Source organism: Neovison vison, chromosome 3 (assembly GCF_020171115.1).
Source record: "Neovison vison isolate M4711 chromosome 3, ASM_NN_V1, whole genome shotgun sequence".
Taxonomy (NCBI): domain Eukaryota; kingdom Metazoa; phylum Chordata; class Mammalia; order Carnivora; family Mustelidae; genus Neogale; species Neogale vison.
This window is the reverse complement of record NC_058093.1, coordinates 99501825-99524316: the sequence shown is the minus strand read 5'-3', so window position 1 is coordinate 99524316 and position 22492 is coordinate 99501825. Positions and strand designations below refer to the sequence as shown.

At 36.8% G+C, this 22492-nt stretch overlaps 1 protein-coding gene across 1 annotated transcript in view; it reads right to left on the bottom strand.

Moving 5' to 3' along the window:
• DPP10 (dipeptidyl peptidase like 10) overlaps positions 1–1994 on the bottom strand; it is a 1389594-nt gene extending 1387600 nt beyond the window's left edge. Inside the window, exon 1 of the mRNA XM_044242601.1 lies at positions 1611–1994. Within this exon, the coding sequence (XP_044098536.1) occupies positions 1611–1670 (60 nt within the window). The 5' untranslated portion in view covers positions 1671–1994. The remainder of the gene's footprint in view (positions 1–1610) is intronic.
• Positions 1995–22492: the final 20498 nt, after the last annotated feature.

Here is a 22492-nt window from a genome sequence, read left to right as displayed (position 1 = left end):
GGGCAAGTAAAACATTTGATTCCTATGACCTCAAACACTTAAACAGAAAACCACTGGTCATTTTATGGTTTTCTAAACATACCCAAAGGTAGACAGCCAGTTTGTAATTCTATACCACTTTAGCCTACAGCACATATTTTTGACCAGAGTTTATATATCACAATGCGGAGTGTCATATATGTACTGTTTAGTCATTGTTCAGCGGTGGTATGCTTACTTAAATGACAGATGTGGGAATCTAACACACACAAAAAACTTATATCTAAAGCACAACATTTTACTTCTAAAGTTGGACACAGTACAAAAAATTCAATGCTCAGAAAGGTGTTGCTTATGCCATTAGAGATAGTGTAAATTATCTCAATTTGAATTTTTTATGATTTCAGTTAACTTTATGAATTTATATATGATGAAAGTATAATTACATATCATTTTATACATCCTGGATACCTCGTTGCTTTTAAAAAAATAACTGCAAATAAATGGAGTTCAGCTTATGGTCTATTTATAACTGAAAGACTGACCAAGGGTAGGTAAGTTCACAAGAAAAAACTTACTGCTACAAATTACATGTTTAAATTATAGTCTATGCAGTATTTTCAAAAGCCTGAGATTTAAAACAAAAGTAATATAATCATAAAAATCCAGTTATGTCAAATTTTAGAATCTCAATAAAAGATATGCAATTGTATATGAATTAGAGATTGCAGTAAGTAAAAATGATCGATCAGGTTATCAGTTTTTTCCATAAAAGAGTTCCAGAGGAGCCCATCACTTCCCCCCAGGATGCAAAATATCCACACAGATGAACTTCAAGATAAAATAAATCCTCCATTGGGTTATTATAAGTCTGGTTATTTATAAATCTCCATGTAAGTAAGAACATCAAAATAAGAACAAAGAGGATAGCATAAACATTACTTAAAACTAAAACAGAACAGTCAAATTCTGAGTTTGGTCCTTTTCTTTTAACCATATCAGACAAGTCTCAAATTTAAAGCAAGCACTTTTATTAAAGAGCACCCCCAATCACCTCACTGGCTTTGAGTTACATGATGGCATATATAAGAGCATACGTTTGTATACTCCCTCTGTAGACTTTTAAACACTCTCACTATAGTTGCTTTAGTATAACCAATAGTTTAACACTCATAATGATGAATATGCTTTTCTTTGGAAAGGATATGAAGTCCCAAATCCATATGGCAATGAAAGGCTGTTATCAAATTTGTATTCAATTTAATATTATCTGTTTCCAGCAGTTTGCAAATTCTTCACCGATTTCATTAAGAAAACTGACATGGAATTAAAAACTCCTCTAAAAGCTTAAAGCTCACTAAACTTTCTTCCTGAAATATACCACCGACAGATTCTCAGTCAAAAAAGTAAAAGTCATCAAGGTAAAAGAATTAAGTGAAAACTACTCTTTCCAATTTATACACACATGCAAACAGAACCAAACTCTTCACTGAGATCCAACATTTAATTCAAACTTAAAGCAACGAGATATCTTTACTGTCAGTGCCCTGCCATACCAACACCCGTGTGTTCAGTAGATGAATGAAGATACATATGCAGAAACAGAGAGAAGAAGGAAACCTAGGTCCTACCTTGACTGTTTTGGAGGGTTGACACTTGATGTGATGGGACACGCTGGCCGTTTGGTTCATGTTTCAGGACCCTGGACAGCGCACGATCCTAGGTGGAGTTCCAGGAGAAACTGGAGGAAGTCTCTTCTACTGGACTTGAGCAGGGGCTGCTGCTGTTGCTGTTGCTAGTGCTGTTGCTTCTGCTTCTGCTGCCGCTGCTGCTTTCTCACTCCGAAGGCTGAAACACTGTCAGATTGGAGGGATCTGTATCTCAGCCCTAAATAAAGCATTCATTTGGTTCATCAGTCTCAAGGCTCTTGACGATATGAAATAGAAAGCTACAGACTGTTTCAGTTCACTTGTACTGTACCTTTTCAGTACCAAGATGTGACAGTTTTTACAGTACAGCCAATGATCTTGGCTCTCATTCTCCTTTCAAAGGGACGAATACCAGAAAATATACAGAGATCAATTGCAGTACCACAGTTTAAAGGGACACTCTCAACTCCCCTGCTTCTAATCAGTTTATACTTTTTTTTTTTTTCAAAAGAAATCTCTCTCTCTCTCTCTTCCTCTCTGCTGGATTTTTCTTTACCATAGTCCATTCTCATTCTGATAATAAATTTTGTTTCTTCCTAGGTAGTGTTTGCAGTCAAAACAGCAGTAAATGCTGGAAGGACCTGTTGCCTGGTTTAACACTGCAGATTTTTACATAGTATGGCAAAGGATTTACATTCTCTATGGATATTTAAGAAATTCTGCAGTGACAGTCAGCTAAGATATCAATTCTTCTGTAAACCATTAGAAAGCTTATGGTATATAAAAAAAGTTTTCAGATACAATAGTTACTAGATGTTGCACCAAAACAAGAAAATCATTTCTTTTTTTTTTTTCTTTTCTTATTTTTAATCACCTTTTCCCTCAAGGTCATTCTTTAAAAATTCCCTGGGACAAACTAGTATTCAGCTCATGCCAGTCCAACTTCCCACATAGTTACCTCTCTCTCCCAAATGACATTTTTTTTTGCAAAATAAATCATAAATGCTTAGGAATAAGGTTTGTACAGAGTAGCCAGTTCCCATTGCCACACTGGCACCAACTAGTATGAATGTATCCTAGTTGGAAATAAGAGATCCCGTAGGCTTGACTTAATGGAGTATATTATTTTCCAATATCTATTATAAAGTATTGAGTGCAGCTTAAGCTAAGTGTGTATGTCTCATGTATTTTTGAAGACTAACACTTTTTTTCTCGTCAGAAATATACCCTGCTGGTGAAATGCCAAGTTTATAAGAGTGAACTGCACGAAGCTCTCAGCAAGCTTTATGAGTGGGCCAAGAACATTACGGATAGTGTAAGAAGAAATAAATGAGTGAGTTTGGTGACATGGTTAAATTTATACCTTATTCTTTAAAGAGTATTTCTTGTTCTGAAATAGGAAAAGGAGCTAAACATTTTGAACAGTAGTCCAAACATTTGAGAATGCCCCAAGGGTGGCAGTTCTTGCAGAACCACCACAGAGGTAAGGATTAGGCAGTAGCAAGATCAGGCAGTCTGAAACCAGAAAGGTTAACAGCAGGAGTACTAGGGTAATCAAGGAAATTATGAACAATGCTATGCAGTCAATATAAAACAGGCAAAAGTTTTGTCCAATCATCTGGGGTAGCAGTATCATAACAATACACTGAGCACAACCAGAGGACCAAGAAATCTTATGATTCAAAGGTTAAGATTTTAAATCATAAATGTGGCTGAAATTTGGAGAACAGTGTGAAGATTCCTTAAGAAATTAAAAATAGAGCTTCCCTATGATCCTGCAATTGCACTACTGGGTATTTACCCCAAAGATACAGATGTAGTGAAAAGAAGGGCCATCTCTACCCCAATGTTTATAGCAGCAATGGCCATGGCCGCCAAACTGTGGAAAGAACCAAGATGCCCTTCAACGGACGAATGGATAAGAAAGATGTGGTCCATATACACTAAGGAGTATTATGCCTCCATCAGAAAGGATGAATACCCAACTTTTGTATCAACATGGAGGGACTGGAAGAGATTATGCTGAATGAAAAAAGTCAAGCAGAGAGAGTCAATTATCATATGGTTTCACTTATTTGTGGAGCATAAGAAATAACAGAGAGGACATGGGGAGATGGAGAGGAGAAGGGGGTTGAAGGAAATTGGAAGGGGGGATGAACCATGAGAAACTATGGACTCTGAAAAACAATGTGAGGGTTTTGAAGAGGCAGGGGGTGAGAAGTTGGGCCAGCCTGGTGGTGGGTATTGTGGAGGGCACATCTTGCATGGAGCACTGGCTGTGGTGCATAAACAATGAATTCTAGTACACTGAAAAGTAATTTAAAAATAAAAAAATTTTAAAAAATAAAATAAATGCGGCTTATACTGTTGCTTACATTACATTTTTATTGCACAGTGATAATTTAAATAATATGTAAATTGAAAAAAATTATATTTGAAATTTTAAAACATCATGTATTTGAAAATTATGAAAACTGCTTCTCATTTGTGAGATGCAGCTAAATCAGTATTTGGAGAAACTCTATGTACTTAAACATCCATATTAGAAAAGCAGGAAGGCATAAAATTAATAATTAAGAAGCCAAATGTTGATCTCCAGGAGTTATAAAAAGAATGATAAAATAAACTCAATTAAGATAGGGAAGCAGATAATAACAAGAATGGAAAAAATTTAACGAAGTAAAAAGTAATACAAAGCATATGACCCAATGAATAAGCCCATGAACATGTCAACATAAACTTAACAGTCTGATATCTCTAAAGAAATAAATATCCTACATCAGTAGGGTTGGCTCAGCTCCTCTTTCTTAGATATTACTTGGTAGCAGATATCTGAGGAACCTCCAAACTAAATACTTTGGGTAATCCAAGCAGAATGGCAAGGGCAGGAGTGTCCTGAGGCACAGCGGGCAAAAGTTCTGATCTCTCCCCCACATCATATGGTATAAAAGGAACCATCAGGATGAGAGCCAATACTTACAAGCCTGCCACAAAAAGGCATGGGCAGCTAGATTACAACCACTGAGGTCACATGAGAATTCATTGCTTTTCCAAAATTCCTCAAAATTCCTTTTCATTCCCACTTAGAAGGTAGATAGGATGCTACAAATAAGACACTGGCATTATTATATACTGGTAAGTGACCAGAATTTACCTAAAATCATTTCCCAGTGTTGAATTTCATAAAAAGTGGAGGATGCACATGAAGAGAAAAGACATGACTAGTCTACACTATATGCTCTCTATATCCCACACCTCTCATTATATCAAACTCTAAGTCCCTAGAAAATAAATGGTTCAGAACAAAATATATTACCCAAACCTCATTTTTGGTATTGTTTTTCCTGTTACATTATCATTTCATGAATCAAGAAAATTAAAACCATCATAATTTTAAAACATTTCTATTTCAAGCAGATAGATTTGTCATAATTTTTTGAAATCTTCTGTGTCTTAATGTGTTCAGTTGGAATATACAATCAGAAAAGATAAGAGATTTTAAAATTTTAGCCAAATGCTAAAAAATTATAAATACTGTTTAAGAAGTATACATTCATATACAATTATTCTAATTGGGATATATTTGGTTCGGTATGTTTAGTGTGAAAACAGCTGCAAAATTCCATCAATGCTTTTCACATGGTAGGATTTTCTTAAATGTTTAGATCTACTCAGGAAATACTATACAGTGAATCATAGTGAATCAGAAATTTTAGGCAATTTCATCTAAAGAACCAATTTTAGATTTAACCAACACTAGTGATAATCATATAAAAATATATTATTTTCGGGTTCCATAGTTTGTGGGAAATTAGGAAGAAGTCCCTTTCAGCCTCCTCACAAAAAGACAAGAAAGATGCCTAGTAATTTTATGAAATTTAACTTCTGAGGTTAGTTGGACAAATATTGTTGGATGTTGGAAACAGAGAGCTAAAACTAGCTTAATGAAAATATTTCTTTAGAAAAACCTTGTCACACTGTCGGATAGACTCTACTACCAAGCACTTTGTCTATGATTCAGGCCCTATCTGCTCTAGACCTCACCAGCTGGTCACCATAATGATCTACCAACTGCAGGCTTTGGCAACTCCAGTGCCTTAGTCAATTAAAATGCTTTCTGAAAGGCTATCAGGCTATTTCTTTGATATTTGTAGTCCATTATAAAGAATTCAAATTCCACATAAACATAGAGGAAACAAACTCCTCCTCTTAACACCCATTCTGTATGTCTTGGTCTTCTGCTTGGCCTATCCACAGAGTCTCTTGCATTTCTCATTAGAACTGGAATGTAATTTCAAATCATCAGCTTCCTTTACTGGGAATGTAAGGCCTTCAGCTAACCTTTGCCTTCTGCCTCTTTCTCCACAAATGGCATCTGCTTCTGATAGCTTCTCAGCTTCAGATCATTCCCTGATTTCATCCAGGTAGATGTCAAGACATAATTCTAATTCCTATGCTGTCTTTAGGAACGTATCTTTCCTAGAAGCAACATATATCAATCAAGACAAACAAGGTTATGCTACAATAATGAATAATGTCAAAATCTCAGTAGCTTAAAATAATGAAGGCTTATTTCTCATGATGTTATATGTCAGTACTATGCTGGCAGGGAGGTTCTTCCTCTCTAAGAGAGCTCAAGCTGATGGATAGTCCATCTTGATGTGAACTTCAATAATCAGCATGGCAGAGGGAAGAAAACATGGCAAATGATCCTCTCATTTAAAGGGTTCCACCCAGTAATGGCATATATCAACTCTATTTGCATTCCACTGGACAAAGCCAGTTAATGGTCACAATCAAGTTTAGGTAATAAGGAAGTCACTTCACCACATGCCCAAAGAGGAATGGAATCAGAATTGTAGTGAACAGCCCTAATAATCACAACTCTTTTTCTGCCCTTGTTCTATAGCTCAGAGCCATATGCCCCTCTATTCCAGTCAGCCTCTCAATGTCAGTATGCTAAAATCTGAGGCTCTGCAACCCATGACAAGTTCATTTGGAAGAAATTATAAATAGATAAAAGATAGAACTTCCTTAGCTTATGTGTTCTATAACCAAGAGGGTTTTCATAGTATATTTTCTTGGGATATTCAGGGGTAGAACACAGATCTATGCTAATCCTTTTTTGCAGGAAAATACCAGGGTTGAATATAAGCTAGTTTTGTGCATTTTTCTCCTGCTGGTATATACAACTCTGCAAAGGCTGGGGACTTTGGTTGCCAGCAGAGAAGTCAGACATGACAACATCCAGAGTACATATTCTTAACCATTCTGCTATACCAGGAAAAGACATATTCTTTTATCCTTCTAAGCATTGTAATTCCACTAACATGACAAAAAAGTGGAAGTCACAGTTTTCATTCTTTCAATAGGAATCATTTCAAGGTCTGCTTGAAAGAGCATAAGGATAGTACTATGAACTCTCAAGTAGCAAAAAATTCAAGTTTATGAGGAAAAAATAACACAGCTATCTAAACTCACTTCTATTTTAGGTGGTCAACTTCTGCATGACTCACTGTCTACAACCCACCTCTCCAGAATCCTGTCACATAATATTCAAACTAAACAATGTGTTCAAGGAATCAGAAAGATGGTAATTTATAAAGCTGTGGATATATGTCAATCTCTTCTGGGAAGCACTTGCTTTACATTTTCAGTATGTCTTCCAGTTTAAGTAATAGTGTTTTATTATTATCACTCATGTGGTACTGCCTAAAGCCAGATAGATGTGAGGAGGGAATAGAATTGATAAGTACGTGAAGTTATTACGTAGCTTGTGCCAGTTAAGCTCTTCAACTGGCTACCCATTTCTGTATCCGGTAAGAACCAATCCAACAGCCATTAATTAGTATGAATTGTCCCTTTCTATATTTGTTTTGATTGGATGTGTTTTCCCAATTTTTTTTTCACTCTTCTTTCCTTGTTTCATCTCTTACCACAAACTCCTTAGGCTGGATAATTGGCTGAACCCTGGTGTCCTTTTGTGATTATAATTTGCTCCTATCCTGAAGATTACCTGCTTCAAAGTACACTGGGTACATATTAAATATGTATAATATAGGGTATACAAAGGGTATATAACTGTCACAGATCAGTTGACTGACATTCCTGACAGATTTCACTTCTCCCTCTTTTTGTCAACCAGTACTAAACATAAACATCTCAAAAATTATTTCTTACCCAAAGTGGAGTTCCACACCAATGGAAAGACACCGCATTATCTGTGCTAATGTCATTCAGTCTTAGGCTTTCATTTTTAATGGTGACATTTATGTTTTGTAGAATAATTCTCTTTGCGAAACTGCCAACTGAAAATGTGATCCAAACCCTAAATTTATAGAAGACCGAAATAGATAGCCATGATTCCCTCATGAGAGATTTCTGGATCTCTCCTCACCTCTATTCCTCCAGTTAAAATAATTCAGCAAACAGGACCCCCAAAAGTGCCATAGAAATGTCCAGTTCTACATACAGATGCTTCCATGAATACATAGAATACAGAGAAATAAACACTGGAGCTAACTCCTCATGTAAGCAAAAACAATTTCTGCTCTGCAATCGCTGACAAATGCCTTCAATAAATTCTCTCTATGGCCAAAGTCATAAATTACTGTGAAGACAGAAATGCACACATAAAATCCACTGCACTGTAGTTCCCCGGACACCTAGGAACTTCATCCAGTTTTGCTATTAGTGACAGTAGTCCCCCAAGCTACCCTACACTATTCTGAAGTTCCAGGATCTGACTATTAGGAACTTTGACTATAGCTCCCTGGTCACCCATTCCTCCTGATCTCAGTCCTTCCTGTTCTGAGGACTATCCCAACATTTATGACCTGCATGAAATTCACATACAAGGCAGATAATTAATAAGCCCAAAAAAGCAATCACTATTATTATTTAGGGAGCTTTGGCAGGCATTCAGACCTGGATCCCACCACATGCCACATACTACTCAATCAGCAGAGTGAAGAACCACTGATTTCCAGAACATAGTCTCCTCTCTTTTACAATAAACAGATAGTAAACAGGTATCTTCAACTGCAGATAGTGTCCAACTAGGGGAATAACTTCTGTGATTGCAGCAGTTGTGGTTTATAACTTTAGTATTTTGTACATTTTGTAAGAGAACAAAGCTATTTATTTGGAAATTTTCTCCTATCTCAATTAAGGTCTTTTAGAATGAAAAATTCAATATTCATTCTTTTGGAATGAGAATCCAAGAAGTCTTGAAACAAAATTTTTATCAGCTTTGGATAATGCAATTAAGGGACCCAAATTCAAATGATCTCCTCTCCCATGCTAGCCATTGTGCCATTTCAGGAAGATCCTACTATCAAAACTAAAAGGATTACTTTTGAACTTCTCCAAAAAGATTGGAAATATGCTAATTTTATTCCCTCTCTGCCATTCCCAATCACTGGACACTCTTGCACAGTTGTTTAAAACTAAAAGTTAGTTCTTGGGGTGCCTGGGTCACTCATTTAAGCATAGGACTCTTGTAATTTGCCTCAGGTCATGATCTCAGGGATGTGAGCTCATGCCCTTTGCTGGGCTCCACACTGGGCAGGTAACCTGCTTAAGATTCTCTCTCTCAGGTCCTCCTAGATGGCACAGTCAGTTAAGATTCCCTCTCTCCTTCTCCATCTGCCCCTCCCTCTCTTTTACTCTAAAATAAAAAAATAAAATAAAGTATTAGCTTTTTCATCAATTTTTCTTCTGTATTGCTCCAAATAAAGTTAATCTTCCTTCACACATTTTATCTTTGTCTCTTTTATGATATTAATCACATTCTGATTTTGGTAACTTAGTTTTATATTATTTCTATGTCTATTAACTTTCCCATAAGGTGTTTTTTTTTTAAGATTTTTTATTAAAAAAAAAAAACCTAATGCAGCAATTTTCAGAAAAAAGTCTGAGGGACTGGAATTCAGATTGCTGATTATAAGATCAGGTTGACAAAGAAGAGCTTTCCATTTTCAATTTCAATTTGACAGACAGAGATCATAAGCAGGCAGAGAAAGAGGAAGGGAAGCAGTCTCTCTGGTGAGCAGAGAGCCCTACGTGGGGCTCGATCCCAGGACCCTGGGATCAGGACCTGAGCCGAAGGCAGAGACTTTAACCCACTGAGCCACCCAGGCACCCCTCCCATAAGGTTTTTGAGAGATAATATTATGGGTCAAAATTCTTCATACACCATGAAATACTTTCATGCATACTATGTACACAGAAGATCAATCGCATATGATATGAATTATCAAATAAAGCCTATTTATTGAGTCTGGCAATAAATTAGTCACATTTATCTTTGCTCAGAGCACTTCTCGTAGAATGATAAAAGATACATAAGATTTCAGTGGGTCAAAGGGTGAACTAAATATGAGAAAATAGACACAGGAAATATAGACCACTCTTAAAGAACTTAGCTGACAAGAAAAATATGTGCTTGGAAAAGGTAACAGCACCATATAAATAAAAGTTATTATTATTAAATCATGAAGTCTATAGAAACTAAATTTTTCTTCTCTCTAAAAATATACTAAATCTCTCTATCTTCTTCTCCCAACAAATGTATCAGATATGAGTCAGCATGTGAACCAAATAGCAGATGTGCTTATTAGAAAATTTAAACAAAATACACAGAGTCTGAAATAATAGTAGCAAAGGAGGTAGCAACACCGAGGAAACTATGTTTTATTTGGAATTTTGAAAAAACAATACTGAAGTTCTAGAGTTTTCTCATTTTTACAATATAAAAGTGTTCTCATATTTAGGGGGACATCCTATTCATTATTAGTTCTAGTTCTTTTTGTGCTCCTGAGAGCTAAACAATGTGATGATTTAGAATTAAAAATATCCTAAAAAGATGTTTTCTTATTAAGGAATTTTTATTAAAGAACTGTTTGAACTCTAATAGTTTCCAGCTCTTATCACAGTAGTTACAGCATTCATTGGTTGATTGTGGAAACATTTTGTGTACCCATTATATTCTAACCAACATGCTAGATAGTAGCAGATCAAAAGTGAGCAACAATAGTTCTCACTGAGCTCACACTTAAGCATGAGGAGACAAGATCAAATGGTGGTGCCAAGTATTGATCAACCCACTCTCAGTGCATGGGGTCAAAACAGCTGTAGAGAAAACATAAAGCACGAGCTGGGTCATCAAAGGTGAAGTATAGGAGTTAACCAGGTAGAAAAGTGGAAAGAAATATGAAGAAAAAAAAAAAAAAACGAATGCAGCAATTTTCAGAAAAAAGTCTGAGGGACTGGAATTCAGATCGCTGATTATAAGATCAGCTTGACAAAGAAGAGCTTTCCATTATTCAATGAGACCAGAAAGAAAGAGGCTCGTATGAGGTCTGTTGCAGGACTGTCTCCACATCAGGGGCAGAATCTGAAGTCCATGAACAAATCCTATGCTAAATAAGAATGCTAACTCTTACTTATATAAACAGCTGCTTCCTGAGAAGAATTGTACACAAGCATATCAAAAATAAACAAAAAGGTGTCCTAGAGAAATAAGGGTCTTGCTGAAAAGGCCACAGCTGTAATGCTAAAGAGAGGTTTGCAAGAACATCAGGCCCAGCTTCCCACACTACATGGGTTAAAGATCACCATCCACATTCTTACTCCACTATTGCTGGTTGCCTGAAATGTCCATACCATTCACTATGGTGTTTAAGGCATTTCAGTTCTTCTTTAAAGTATAAAAAAGGGTAAATGCAGAAAAAAAGATAGCAAGTTGAATATATGCATCTAATTTTGCTCCCTTCAAAACACCCACCAGATGAGTAAAGACTTTTTTTTTCTTCAAAGACATAAACTTTCAAGAATGGAAAGCACAAGAGAGGATTCAACAGCAAAAGATTTTTGAAAGACTGAAAGATGATCATTAAGTGATCTAGCGGACTGAAAGTAGAGGAAGTCTGAATTTGTTACCATGGAAAACTGAGAAACAGCTGTATTTGTACATAGGAATCATCAAAATTTCCCAGAAGATCAGAAGATCAGAAGGGATCAGAAGGGGATCAGAAGAGGAGTTTATATGAAAATCAAAATGATAATTGATTTAAAGTTGGTTGTTTTTTTTTTTTTTTGAGAAATAATTAGATCTGTAGAGCCCTTCCCTGTGCCTCAACTGACAGTCCAATCTGAACTCCAGAATTCTGGACATTTATCAGTAAACTTCTGGAAATTTCAATTCTGTGACTATAAGAGAAGGTATCAGCACAAGAGAACACGAGATCCATTTGAAAAGCTGAATGCTCTTCTAAAAGCAATAGTATTAAATACCAAACACATATGAGTATTGATGGAAGTCCTTTCTACCTTTTTTCATGTCCAGACCCGGGTAGGCATATCTGTACTTTCCAAACAAGAGATTGGCAACTCCAAGGAAAAACCCAAAGACACTGACATTAAGAGACACTAACCATCCACCCTGATGACCCTGTAAAGAAGAACTGAGTCTATGAGCCGTGATCATGTGCTTAGAGGTTTAATCACATTTTAAGTTCCTATTCTAAATCATGAGCAGAAAACTGAGGATTACTAGACATTTGAGAAGATTCTCTACCTCCAAGACAGAGACCAAATTAAATAAAATGAAATAGAGGGGAAAAAAAAACTTGGAAGAAATAAATTCTATGAAGAGAGAAAAAATAAATAAAAAGAAACTATCATTAAGAATGATGAGAGAGGAGGGATTTCTGGGTGGCTCAGTCGATTGCATCTGCCTTCGGCTTCGGTCATGGTCTCAGGGTCCTGGGATCAAGGCCCATGTTGTGCTCCCTGCTCAGAGTGGGGTCTGCTTCTCCCACTCTCTCTGTACCTCAGCCAGCTCATGCTCACTCTTACTCTCACTCTCTCAAGTAAGTAAATTTTTAAAAAAAGAATGATGAGAGAGGATATTAGATCCATAAAACAAAATGGAAAAAAAATGTTTAAAAAATCAGAAGAGCATTCAAGGAAAAAAAACTCTGAAAAATAAAAAATGATATTAGAATTTAAAGATTGACATAATATAAACTTAAGGAAACTCACATAAAAGGAGCATTTTTAAAGAAATAGAAAAATAAAATAGAGGACTTGTTTGCAGTGGTCTGATACATAAATTCTGGGAACTCTAGAAAGAAAGGGAACAGGAAAGAAGAAATGATCAACCAAATAACTGTTCAATTTTTCCATGAATGGAATGGTCAGATATTCATAGTGACAATGCCCACTGAGGGCCCAATACAAAAACAAAACAAAAAAACTCTGAAGTTTTATAACTTACTGAACAAAGATGCTAAGAGATACCATGAATGAAAAATAAAAGTATTATACACAAACGATGAGGAATCAAGGTAGCCATGAGTTTCTCAACACAAATTCTGGAAACTAATAGGCCATGTGGAACACACTTAAAGATTATTATGTCTAACACAGAATTCTATAACTAGTCAAACTATTAATCAAGTAGGAAGATGAAATAAATATATCTTCAGATATGTAAATCACAAGATTATTTCCCTCCCACATATTCTTTCTTATGTTTCTGTATGACATGGTCATCAAGACTGTTCTTGAAATTGCATAAAGCAAGACTATTAATCAAATAAGTAATTGCACAATTAAATTTTAAATTGGCTAGCTAATTTTCAATGGAATTGCCTTTTTACTGGAAAAAACAACTGACATACAAATGATAGTTACTCATACTTTAATATTTGACAGATACTTTCTCTAAAATGAGCTAAGTAATCCTATGATCAGAAAGAAAATTGACACTATCTGTTACCAACACTAAAATCTGAACTATCAAACCAAAATTAGAATTTAGGAAACTCTCTGTCATGTGAGATTACCACTTTCCCAATATCTAAAGATTTTGGTAAGATTGATGGTGATATTAACAAATCTAATATTTTTAATGTTACATAATGCAATTTGTCAACATTTGTAACATCTAAGTCAATAAACCAATATTTTCCAAATGAACAATGCATGATATTAAAGAATCAGGTATAGGTAAGATTCAAAGTATAAAACAGATTAATAATCTTTTCACATTGAAAAATTAATTGATACGGTTTCAGATTCCATATTGCAACTAATATTTAAGAAACTACCATTAGTAGAGTTTTGGTGTGGTATCAAAGAAAAAGACCCGAATTATCCGAAAAGTCTATTATCCTCTCTTTTTCAACCATATTACTGTGTGAACTCAATCGTCTTTATGCACTTTAATCAAAACAACAAATTGCAACAGATTGAGTGCTGACATAGGTATTAAAATCTATCTGTTTTCTCTTAAGGCAGACATTAAAGAGATTTTGTTTTGTTTTGGAAATTATAGTAACTTTTCATAAAGATATGTTACTTACATTATTACATAATGGGTATGTTATAATGATTCTTTTTTTTTTTAAAGATTTTTTATTTCTTCATGTAACAGAGAGAGAGATCACAAGTAGGCAGAGAGGCAGGCAGGGAGAGAGGGGGAAGCAGACTCCCTGCCGTGCAGAGAGCCCAATGTGGGTCTCGATCCCAGGACCCTGAGATCATGACCTGAGCTGAAGGCAGAGGATTAACCCATTGAGCCACCCAGGCACCCTGTTATAATGATTCTTAAGTGAATAAATACTTCTTAAAATTTCTTAGTTTGAATTTCCAACAGAGTCAATATCAATAGATATGACCCATATAAACAATAGCTCTTTGGGTTTCTCAATTTCTTTAAAAAAAAAAAAATTGGTGTTCCCTACACGAAAATGTTTGGGAATCAGTACTTTAAGGTAAAGAGGAAAGTGGATATGTAGAACATGACTTTTTAACAGTTTTGCTTTTTTTTTTTTTTTAAATAACAGGTATTATGTAAAGGCATAATAAACCACTACTCCAGCCCCCTCCTTTACAGATGAGAAAAATGAGATTCAGAAATGGTAAGGCAGTTGCCCAAGATGATGCCAGTCAAGGAGTCCATGTCTCTCTCTTCTCACCTCAAGCCCTTTTCTTCTGTTGCTTCTCAACTTCAGTTTTCTAGCCTACATATTGCTTTTTCTGCAGTGATATTGCATATGTACATACATGACATGTGTGTGTATGTGTGGAATTGTACTAGAGATGGCTATCTTTTCTTTCCAGTTTCCTTAACTCATCAAAAAACTTGTTCTAACAACCTCTAGTAAGGAGTTAACAGACCCCAGGAGCCCATTCCTCATGGTGATAACTAAGGGGATTGACTAGAGAGTGACATACAAACAAAAAAAAACTTCTCTTTCTGTGATTTAGAATTGAAAAATAGCAAAACAAAAAATAGCAAAAAAAGGGAACTTAAACCAGAAAAATTAAGTAGCTGGAGTTGGGGGCAAGGCAACCAAATCTCGGTTACACTTGCCAAAGCTAAGAAAATGTGAACAGCAGCACAGAAAAGACAACAACAAAAATATGCAGAGAAACAGAGAAGTGGGCTGGCCCTCAACTCCCTTAATTCCTTGTTCCAAAACCATGTGTGGTCCAACAGTGCTTATTTTGGTTTTCCTATGGTTCCATTTGACTCCTTAACTTTGCCTCAACTACTTTGAATTACTTGCAATGGAGCAACAATGTGTGAGGACAGACGTGTACATTTCCATATCCTCAATATCTGAAGAACAGCTTCAGATGGGTGGCAGGAGCAGGCAGACTAGAAAGCCCTGACACTTGCCAGACCAGAGTGGTAGCTAAGGCATAGTACACTACAGAGATCCAGTATGTATGCATACTGTTGACAACTTGAGAGATCACATCAGAGATTTCTAATTTGGATCAAAACATAGTTGTCACAATCATCAAAAAACTGGATATGGCCAAGTTATTCAGGGCTTTATAATGCCTTATAAAGTCTTCTTAATTATTAAATTAAGAAATGAAAGCATAAGCCAGTTGTTGCCAACACTAGCTAAAGGTTAAAATCATCTGAGAAGCAGTTATCCAAAACTTCTTTGTGGCTGGTGTCAGGTGGGGCCCATGCAAAAGTATTCCTTTTTAAGACAGCCTTGCCCCAACCAGATGAGTTTAGTGTAAGGTGGTCAAAGCTCACTAAGACCCCAAAGAAGAAACTCAATAGGAAAAAAAAAAATTGCAGAAATTTTCTGCTACCTCACTGTAATTCTGGAAAGAAAGGAACAAGCAGTATTTATACTGAAGAGGAAAGTAGAAATTTTCTTAGAAAAATCCTACAGTATTCCTTAGGAGTCAGAAAGAATAGAGCAGTCAACTAGCAAAGAGCTAAGTGTCAAACCAATGGAAATCCAAAAAAGAATACCACTGTAGGGAATGGGGAGAAAAAGAGTTATATTAGTGACGCAGGTGATGTAAGACCGTAAAGAATTTTGATTAAGATATGGCTGAAATGTCAGTAATGATACAGTCCCCATTACATACTAATGTTTACTATTTCTGAAAGCTCTCTCTGAACCATTATGTTCAATGTGGTAGAAAATGGCAAGGGAGTCAAATGGGATGTGTCTCTCTTACTCCTGGTTGATGGGGACTCCAACCCTAGCAAAAAACCCCTCTGATATGGTAGAGGCTTCTCAAACACAGGAGTTAGACACACACAAAGTACCCAAGACTGTAGGCAGCTGTGTGGATACTGCTATGACACTAAAAGCTTTATCTTCCTCTACATGGAGGCGTGGCACTTAAGGGTCAATGATACACAGTAATTAAAATCTGTACCCAATACCTATCCAGAGGTCAGAAAGGCCCTAGATTCAGGGAGAATCTCTTCACTGCCTTTGGCTTACAGGCCAAAGACTGCAGAATGATGCAGACCCTACGGTTCAGTTTTCCTATACTTAAAGGCAAGGAAGATGAACGAGGCTCCAAAGTAAATCTCCAAACACACTGATTCTTTATTTATGGGGCCTAGGAGATAGAGAACATTAAGTGAACTCAAAACGGCATGTTGCGATCAGATTTTCAGCTGTTCTGTGTCACTGGGAACTGCAAAGTAAAAAGAACAGCCCTAATATCAATAATAAATGCCTACTGGAGAACTCCAGCAAAGCTACAATGATTAAATAACACCAAGGAAGTGAGGCAAAGTCTAGAAGACACTTTCTCTCTCTCTTGCTCTCTCTCTGGCAAAATGCCCAGGCTATTGGTTTTCCTTTGCTTCTCCACTTAGGTGTCTGCCAGCCCACCCCTAACCCCATGGAAATTTGTTCCAATGACAAGGTAATTGAGATCTTAAAGGAGCTTCAGAAATTATTTCAAGTCTTTGAACTTCTCTCCGAGCAACACGAATAACTTTAAAGTTGATGAGTCCATCCTTCATGCTGTTTTAATATCCAGATGTGGAGTCTCGTATTGATCAGGAGACAGAAGGAAATGAAATAAGCCATTATGGTGTCACCATTCTGAATCCGTCTCTCTCCCAGCACTTTTTACGTGTTACTTTTTCTCAGAGTAACCACACAAGATGTGTCAAGTAAAACTGCCCTTAGAGGACAAATCAAGAAACTGAGACTCAGAGAGATTAATTTGCCCAAGGGCTAATAAGCATCAGAGCCACTAAACACTGGAGTCAATACTGCAACCCAGGTCCTCTTGATACCCGACCTTCCCCATTACTCAAGCTCTTCCATCAGCGGATAGCAACTCGGAGTGAACTTCCTGGCACCACCTACTCCTCACCATTGCCTGGTGGCTGACATTTAATAGAAAGCTAATAAATACTGACTGCCTGAATGGCTGGGCCAGTGTTCTACAGAGGCCCCTAATGCTGAGAAGTGACTCTGAACAGAGAAGCAGCAGGAGGAAGACAGTAGCAATACCACGGAGTCAAAGCTCAGAGTTTCTTGTGAACGGTTTAGCTTGAATGCCAGCCCACTTGGTTGAGGCACTGAACCAGTCACCTAGGCATGTCTTCTTGAGGCAGCAGAAAACGGTGCTTTTAACTGGATACTCTGATACCAATAATAAGTTCTGGTTGAGGAATGCAGTGGCTACTCAACCAGTATCGCTACAAAGTTTTGGAACAGAGTTCATTGTGACCAGTGTTTGCAACTCACTGGACAAGTACGGAGATGTTGCAGAGTGAGCTTGGGCTAAATGTTCCAAAGCATTTTCATCAACACAACTTCATTGCTGCACTGTCTCCCAGCACAGAGAAGTCTCTGCAACCCTGACATTCATGTTAGCAATTTGTGCTGACCCCTCTTCTCAGTCTTTGGGGTTTTCTCTTAGTCTTCTTTAAGTCTTCTTAACTCTATCATCTTAGTTCATGTGCTGGAATGTTTTTCCCCTTTCAAGCAGAAAATGGTGAAAATCTTTAATAACGGTTTCAATGTTTCTTTCTCTTTTGTCTATAGCACCCACTAGGTGCTATCTCTGCTCTGCTCCTGACCCTCTTCCTGTCCAGACAGATGTGATCACTACAGGCAAAGCCATGGGAAACACCCTTCAACTAAGGAAGCATTTTAATATGGAAACCTCATTACGGAGCCCACCAGCTGAATATCAGTCCTACCTCTTCCAAAACTGGATACAGATTACTCCTACCCAGGTAGAGTCTATTCTATTCTGTCCTTTTTCTTTTTCACTACTCCCCCTTTTTCCAAAACTGAGCTCCTTAAGAGTATATCACTTATCTACTTTCTTGTTACAAAAGTTGAAATGCCAGGGTGCCTGGGTGGCTCAGTGGGTGAAGCCGCTGCCTTTGGCTCAGGTCATGATCTCGGGGTCCTGGGATCGAGTCCCACTTCAGGCTCTGGAGCCCGCTTCTCTCTCTCTCTCTCTCTCTCTCTCTGCCTGCCTCTCTGCCTACTTGTGATCTTCCTCTGTCAAATAAATAAATAAAATCTTAAAAAAAAAAAAAGTTGAAATGCTTATATACCACGTGATCCCTAGAGTGAGCCAGGTTTTCAGAATGGACTGGAGTTACTGTAACGGGAGGCCAGAGGCCCAACGCGGGTTAGGGACTTTTGTACAGGATACCCTGAGTGGATGTGTCAGAGGCTGGTCTTCATCCATCTTTGCCCTACCCCTACTAAGAATTGTCTTCTTTCAGCCATCAATAGAAACTGGCAGAGATTTTGATAGGAATAAGAAATGTGGATGCACAGTGAATAATTTAGAAGCAAAGTCAGAATTTAAGAGAGTTTGTACTAATTTCAATGCAATCTTGTGGAGGCTTTCAGACCCCAAGATTTTACAAGGATATGGTTGTGGTTTATAGAGACAACAGTTAAGGATATTTAGAAGTAAATCTTTTAAGGACTATTTAGGGAATATCGCTATATGCCCAGGTCTCCATCTCCAACCTCAGTACCAGCAGCAAAGTGCTAAGGCCCACATGACCAAAAGCAAACAAACAGAAGATAAGGCACAAAATGTCACAATGACAACTTGAAAACCTTAAGCAACCCCAGCTTCTGGTAATGCTGGATATAAACTTCTCTAAGTGGAAGGTTTTAGACAAACTGTAAGTATAGTTTCACAAGCAGTCCATCTACCTACAGAAAAAAAAAAAGTAACATCTGAAAATAATGAAACATAATTGGATTTTCATCCATCAAAGTCTACATTTCTGAAACCATGTCCTAGCTCTGTTTCAATAACTATGCCCAATGCCCGATCCAGTGAGTACCCAAACTATCCTTTCGATCAGTTGGAGAGTTCCACTATTTAATGTCAGACTTGGATTTAAAAAGGAGGAAGGAACCTCAACTAGCCCGATCATTATCAAGTCAGCCCAGGAGAGATGTAGAAAAGATTGTCATCCATGAGCTATAACTGTAAGTGACAAGAGGAACCATTCTGAGCAAAAACTTCATTCACCAGGTTCAATCCTACACACACTTCAGGTTTCATAGTATAGCAAACTATAAAAAGCGGAGTCATTCTTTGGGGATTTTCTCTCTGTTCCTTTCTTTATAAATTATAAATGTGACTACTGTCTGGCATAATTCATTAAAAAATACTCTATCCATCTAATCCTTCATCTGAATATATGAGAAAGAAACAGAGAGAGAGAGAGAGAGAGAGAAAGAGAGAGAGAGAGATCTGAAGAAAAATATGCATCAAACATTTGTCATCATTTATTCCTAAGAAGTAGGACTTGAAGGAAGGTTAAGAATGGGGAAAGCAAGACATTCTTTTATTTTTTAAAAAAATGTATACAGGACTGGGTTTGCTCATATTTTCAACAATTATGCACTACTTCTGTGATTGTGACAGGAGAAATCCAAAAAGAGAAAATTGTTTTCTAGGTTGTCGAGTGTTATGGTTTATCCATTAGTACACACTTTGTCTTGCCTAAGATGGGATTTTCACTTGCTGCTCCTTCCACGCATAAGTATTATGAATTTGAATCCTATTCTGAATTGAAATATTATAAACTACAAGAGCTGGAAGATCATGGAGGGCAAAATGAATACTGGAGGAAAGGAAACTAGATAATGAGTCACTTGTCTATAAGATATTCTCTCATTCATTCAGCAAACAGTCTTTGAGTATCTATTTAGTCAAAAATTAGAAATGTGTTGGAGTTCCAACCATTAGTTCAATGCATATCTATCCACACAGGACTAATCATCTAGTACAAATTTGTTTCATGTCGATAACATGACTGACACAATTCTAAAGGCATTCATACTCCTACCCCCATACTTTTAGATAGAAATGAGTACTCTCATTACAAAGAAATTGAGACTCAGAAAACATTAGTGGTGATACATTCAAACTCAGGTCTCCTATCTTCCAGTCCAAGGGCTCTTACCACTTTTGTACTTGCTTTCTTCTCCTAGGATTTATCTTAGGAGACCAGAGATAATCAGAAGTAAAACTGTTTTTCTGGGTTTCTTTGGTAAAGGATAATTTAGTATTTTTTTCTGCCAAATCATAGTGATCTGCTTATCAATGTGGCTTGTTTATGTCATTGGTTTTGAGTATTACATTAAGTAGATCAGAACAATTTCCTTAATCAAGATTTGATATATACTTGGCAAACCCTTTTACTTAAGTCATCTCTCATGGAAAGGGGGAAAAAAAAGTTCATTAGAGGGAATTATTCAGTATTCTCTGATGTCTAATTAAAATAAGAATTAAAAATCATAAAACTGATTAAAGTTTATGTGGAAGAAAAGAACTTAACCTTGAAGAAAATAACTTAACCTTTGGACTGCTGGTATTTATCATCCTTGGTGACCTCTCGGGCTGAATAACTCTGGCCAAAAATAGGACTCTAATGAAAAGTGTATTTAGGTTGCTTTTCATGCTTCCTCACAAATCTTTCTAAAGACCTTGAACACTCTGTGGATTGAGGATGTCATGACTTATAATAAAGGTTAGAATAAAAGATAGCTTATTGAACCTGTAATGAAAAAATACATCTTCTGTCTTAGGATTATAACTTCCGTATAATTATGTCTTACAGGGATGTTAAAGACTGCACTATATTCTCCCCAAATTCATATTTTGAAGCTCCAACCCACAAATGTAACTGCATTTGGAGATAGGACCTATAAGGAATTAATTAAAGTTAAATGAGATCATAAGGGTGGAGTCTGATACAGTAGGATTAATATCCTTATAAGATGAGACACTAGATAACTTGCTATCTCTCTCTACATGAACAAAGAGGTCATATGAGCACACAACAAGGTAAATGCTGCTTGCAGGCCAAAAGAAAAGGACTCAGAATGAAACCTATCTTGCCAACCCCTCAATCTTGAACATCTCAGCCTCCAGAACTATAAGAAAATAAATTTCTGTTGTTTAAACTATACCAGTCTATGGCATTTTGTTATGACAGCTTAAGTGATCTAATATGAATATGAATGTTCATTTTTTTTTTTTAAGATTTTATTTATTTATTTGACAGAGAGAAATCACAAGTAGATGGAGAGGCAGGCAGAGAGAGAGAGGGAAGCAGGCTCCCTGCTGAGCAGAGAGCCCGATGCGGGACTCCATCCCAGGACCCTGAGATCATGACCTGAGCCTAAGGCAGCGGCTTAACCACTGAGCCACCCAGGCGCCCTGAATGTTCATTTTTATGCAACAGAAAATTTTAAGAACTATCTTTGAGTAGAAAAATTTAAGGATGCTATTCTGGGCATAATGTTTTGTTCCAACAGATAACAAGTTACAAGAATGATAGCATAAACTTCGACATAACGTGGCATCTGTCAGTCTTTTGCACATTACTTAGAATATGCAACTTATGGTGATATTCTGAAAGACTAGTTGAATTCCTTAATTTTCAAAGAAATAAGTTTAGTTGACTGTCTACCTGGCTTTCCCTTCTGTAACATGGGAGCTTCTCAACTGAACTCACTTTTACTTAGCAAAAGCATCAGTTTACCTTGCTTAATAAACCCTGGCATTAAAGAGTTACATGGGGAAAGAGGAAAAATCAGTATAATAAATACCATGGAAGGATTTATCCTGTAGATGAATTTTATAGAAAGGGAGAATACGCATTCAGCTCACAGGCAAACATTTCCCCTATTTTCCCTCATGGCAAATATCAAGGCCCACTTTTCTGCCACGCCTTAGGGCAACCTTAAAATCCCTTTCTACACCGAAGTCTTGACAGCCCTTTCAGTTGACCAGAGTTGGCATGCACAACAGAATTTAATTGCCATATGAGTTTAATAGCCTTCCATTTTTTCCAAAGAGCCATAGGCCCAGGTATAGTAGAAACTAGGCTGAATCTAAGATAAATTAGGTTAAAAGCAAGTAAAACCACCAGCTCTCATATTACTATACTGGGGAGAAGATAAAATTAATAATTTAGAACATACTGTGTTATCTAATAATTGCTTATGTATGTATCCACAGAATGGCTGTAGGCCAACACTACAGGTTGGCTAATGCAACTTGCACTT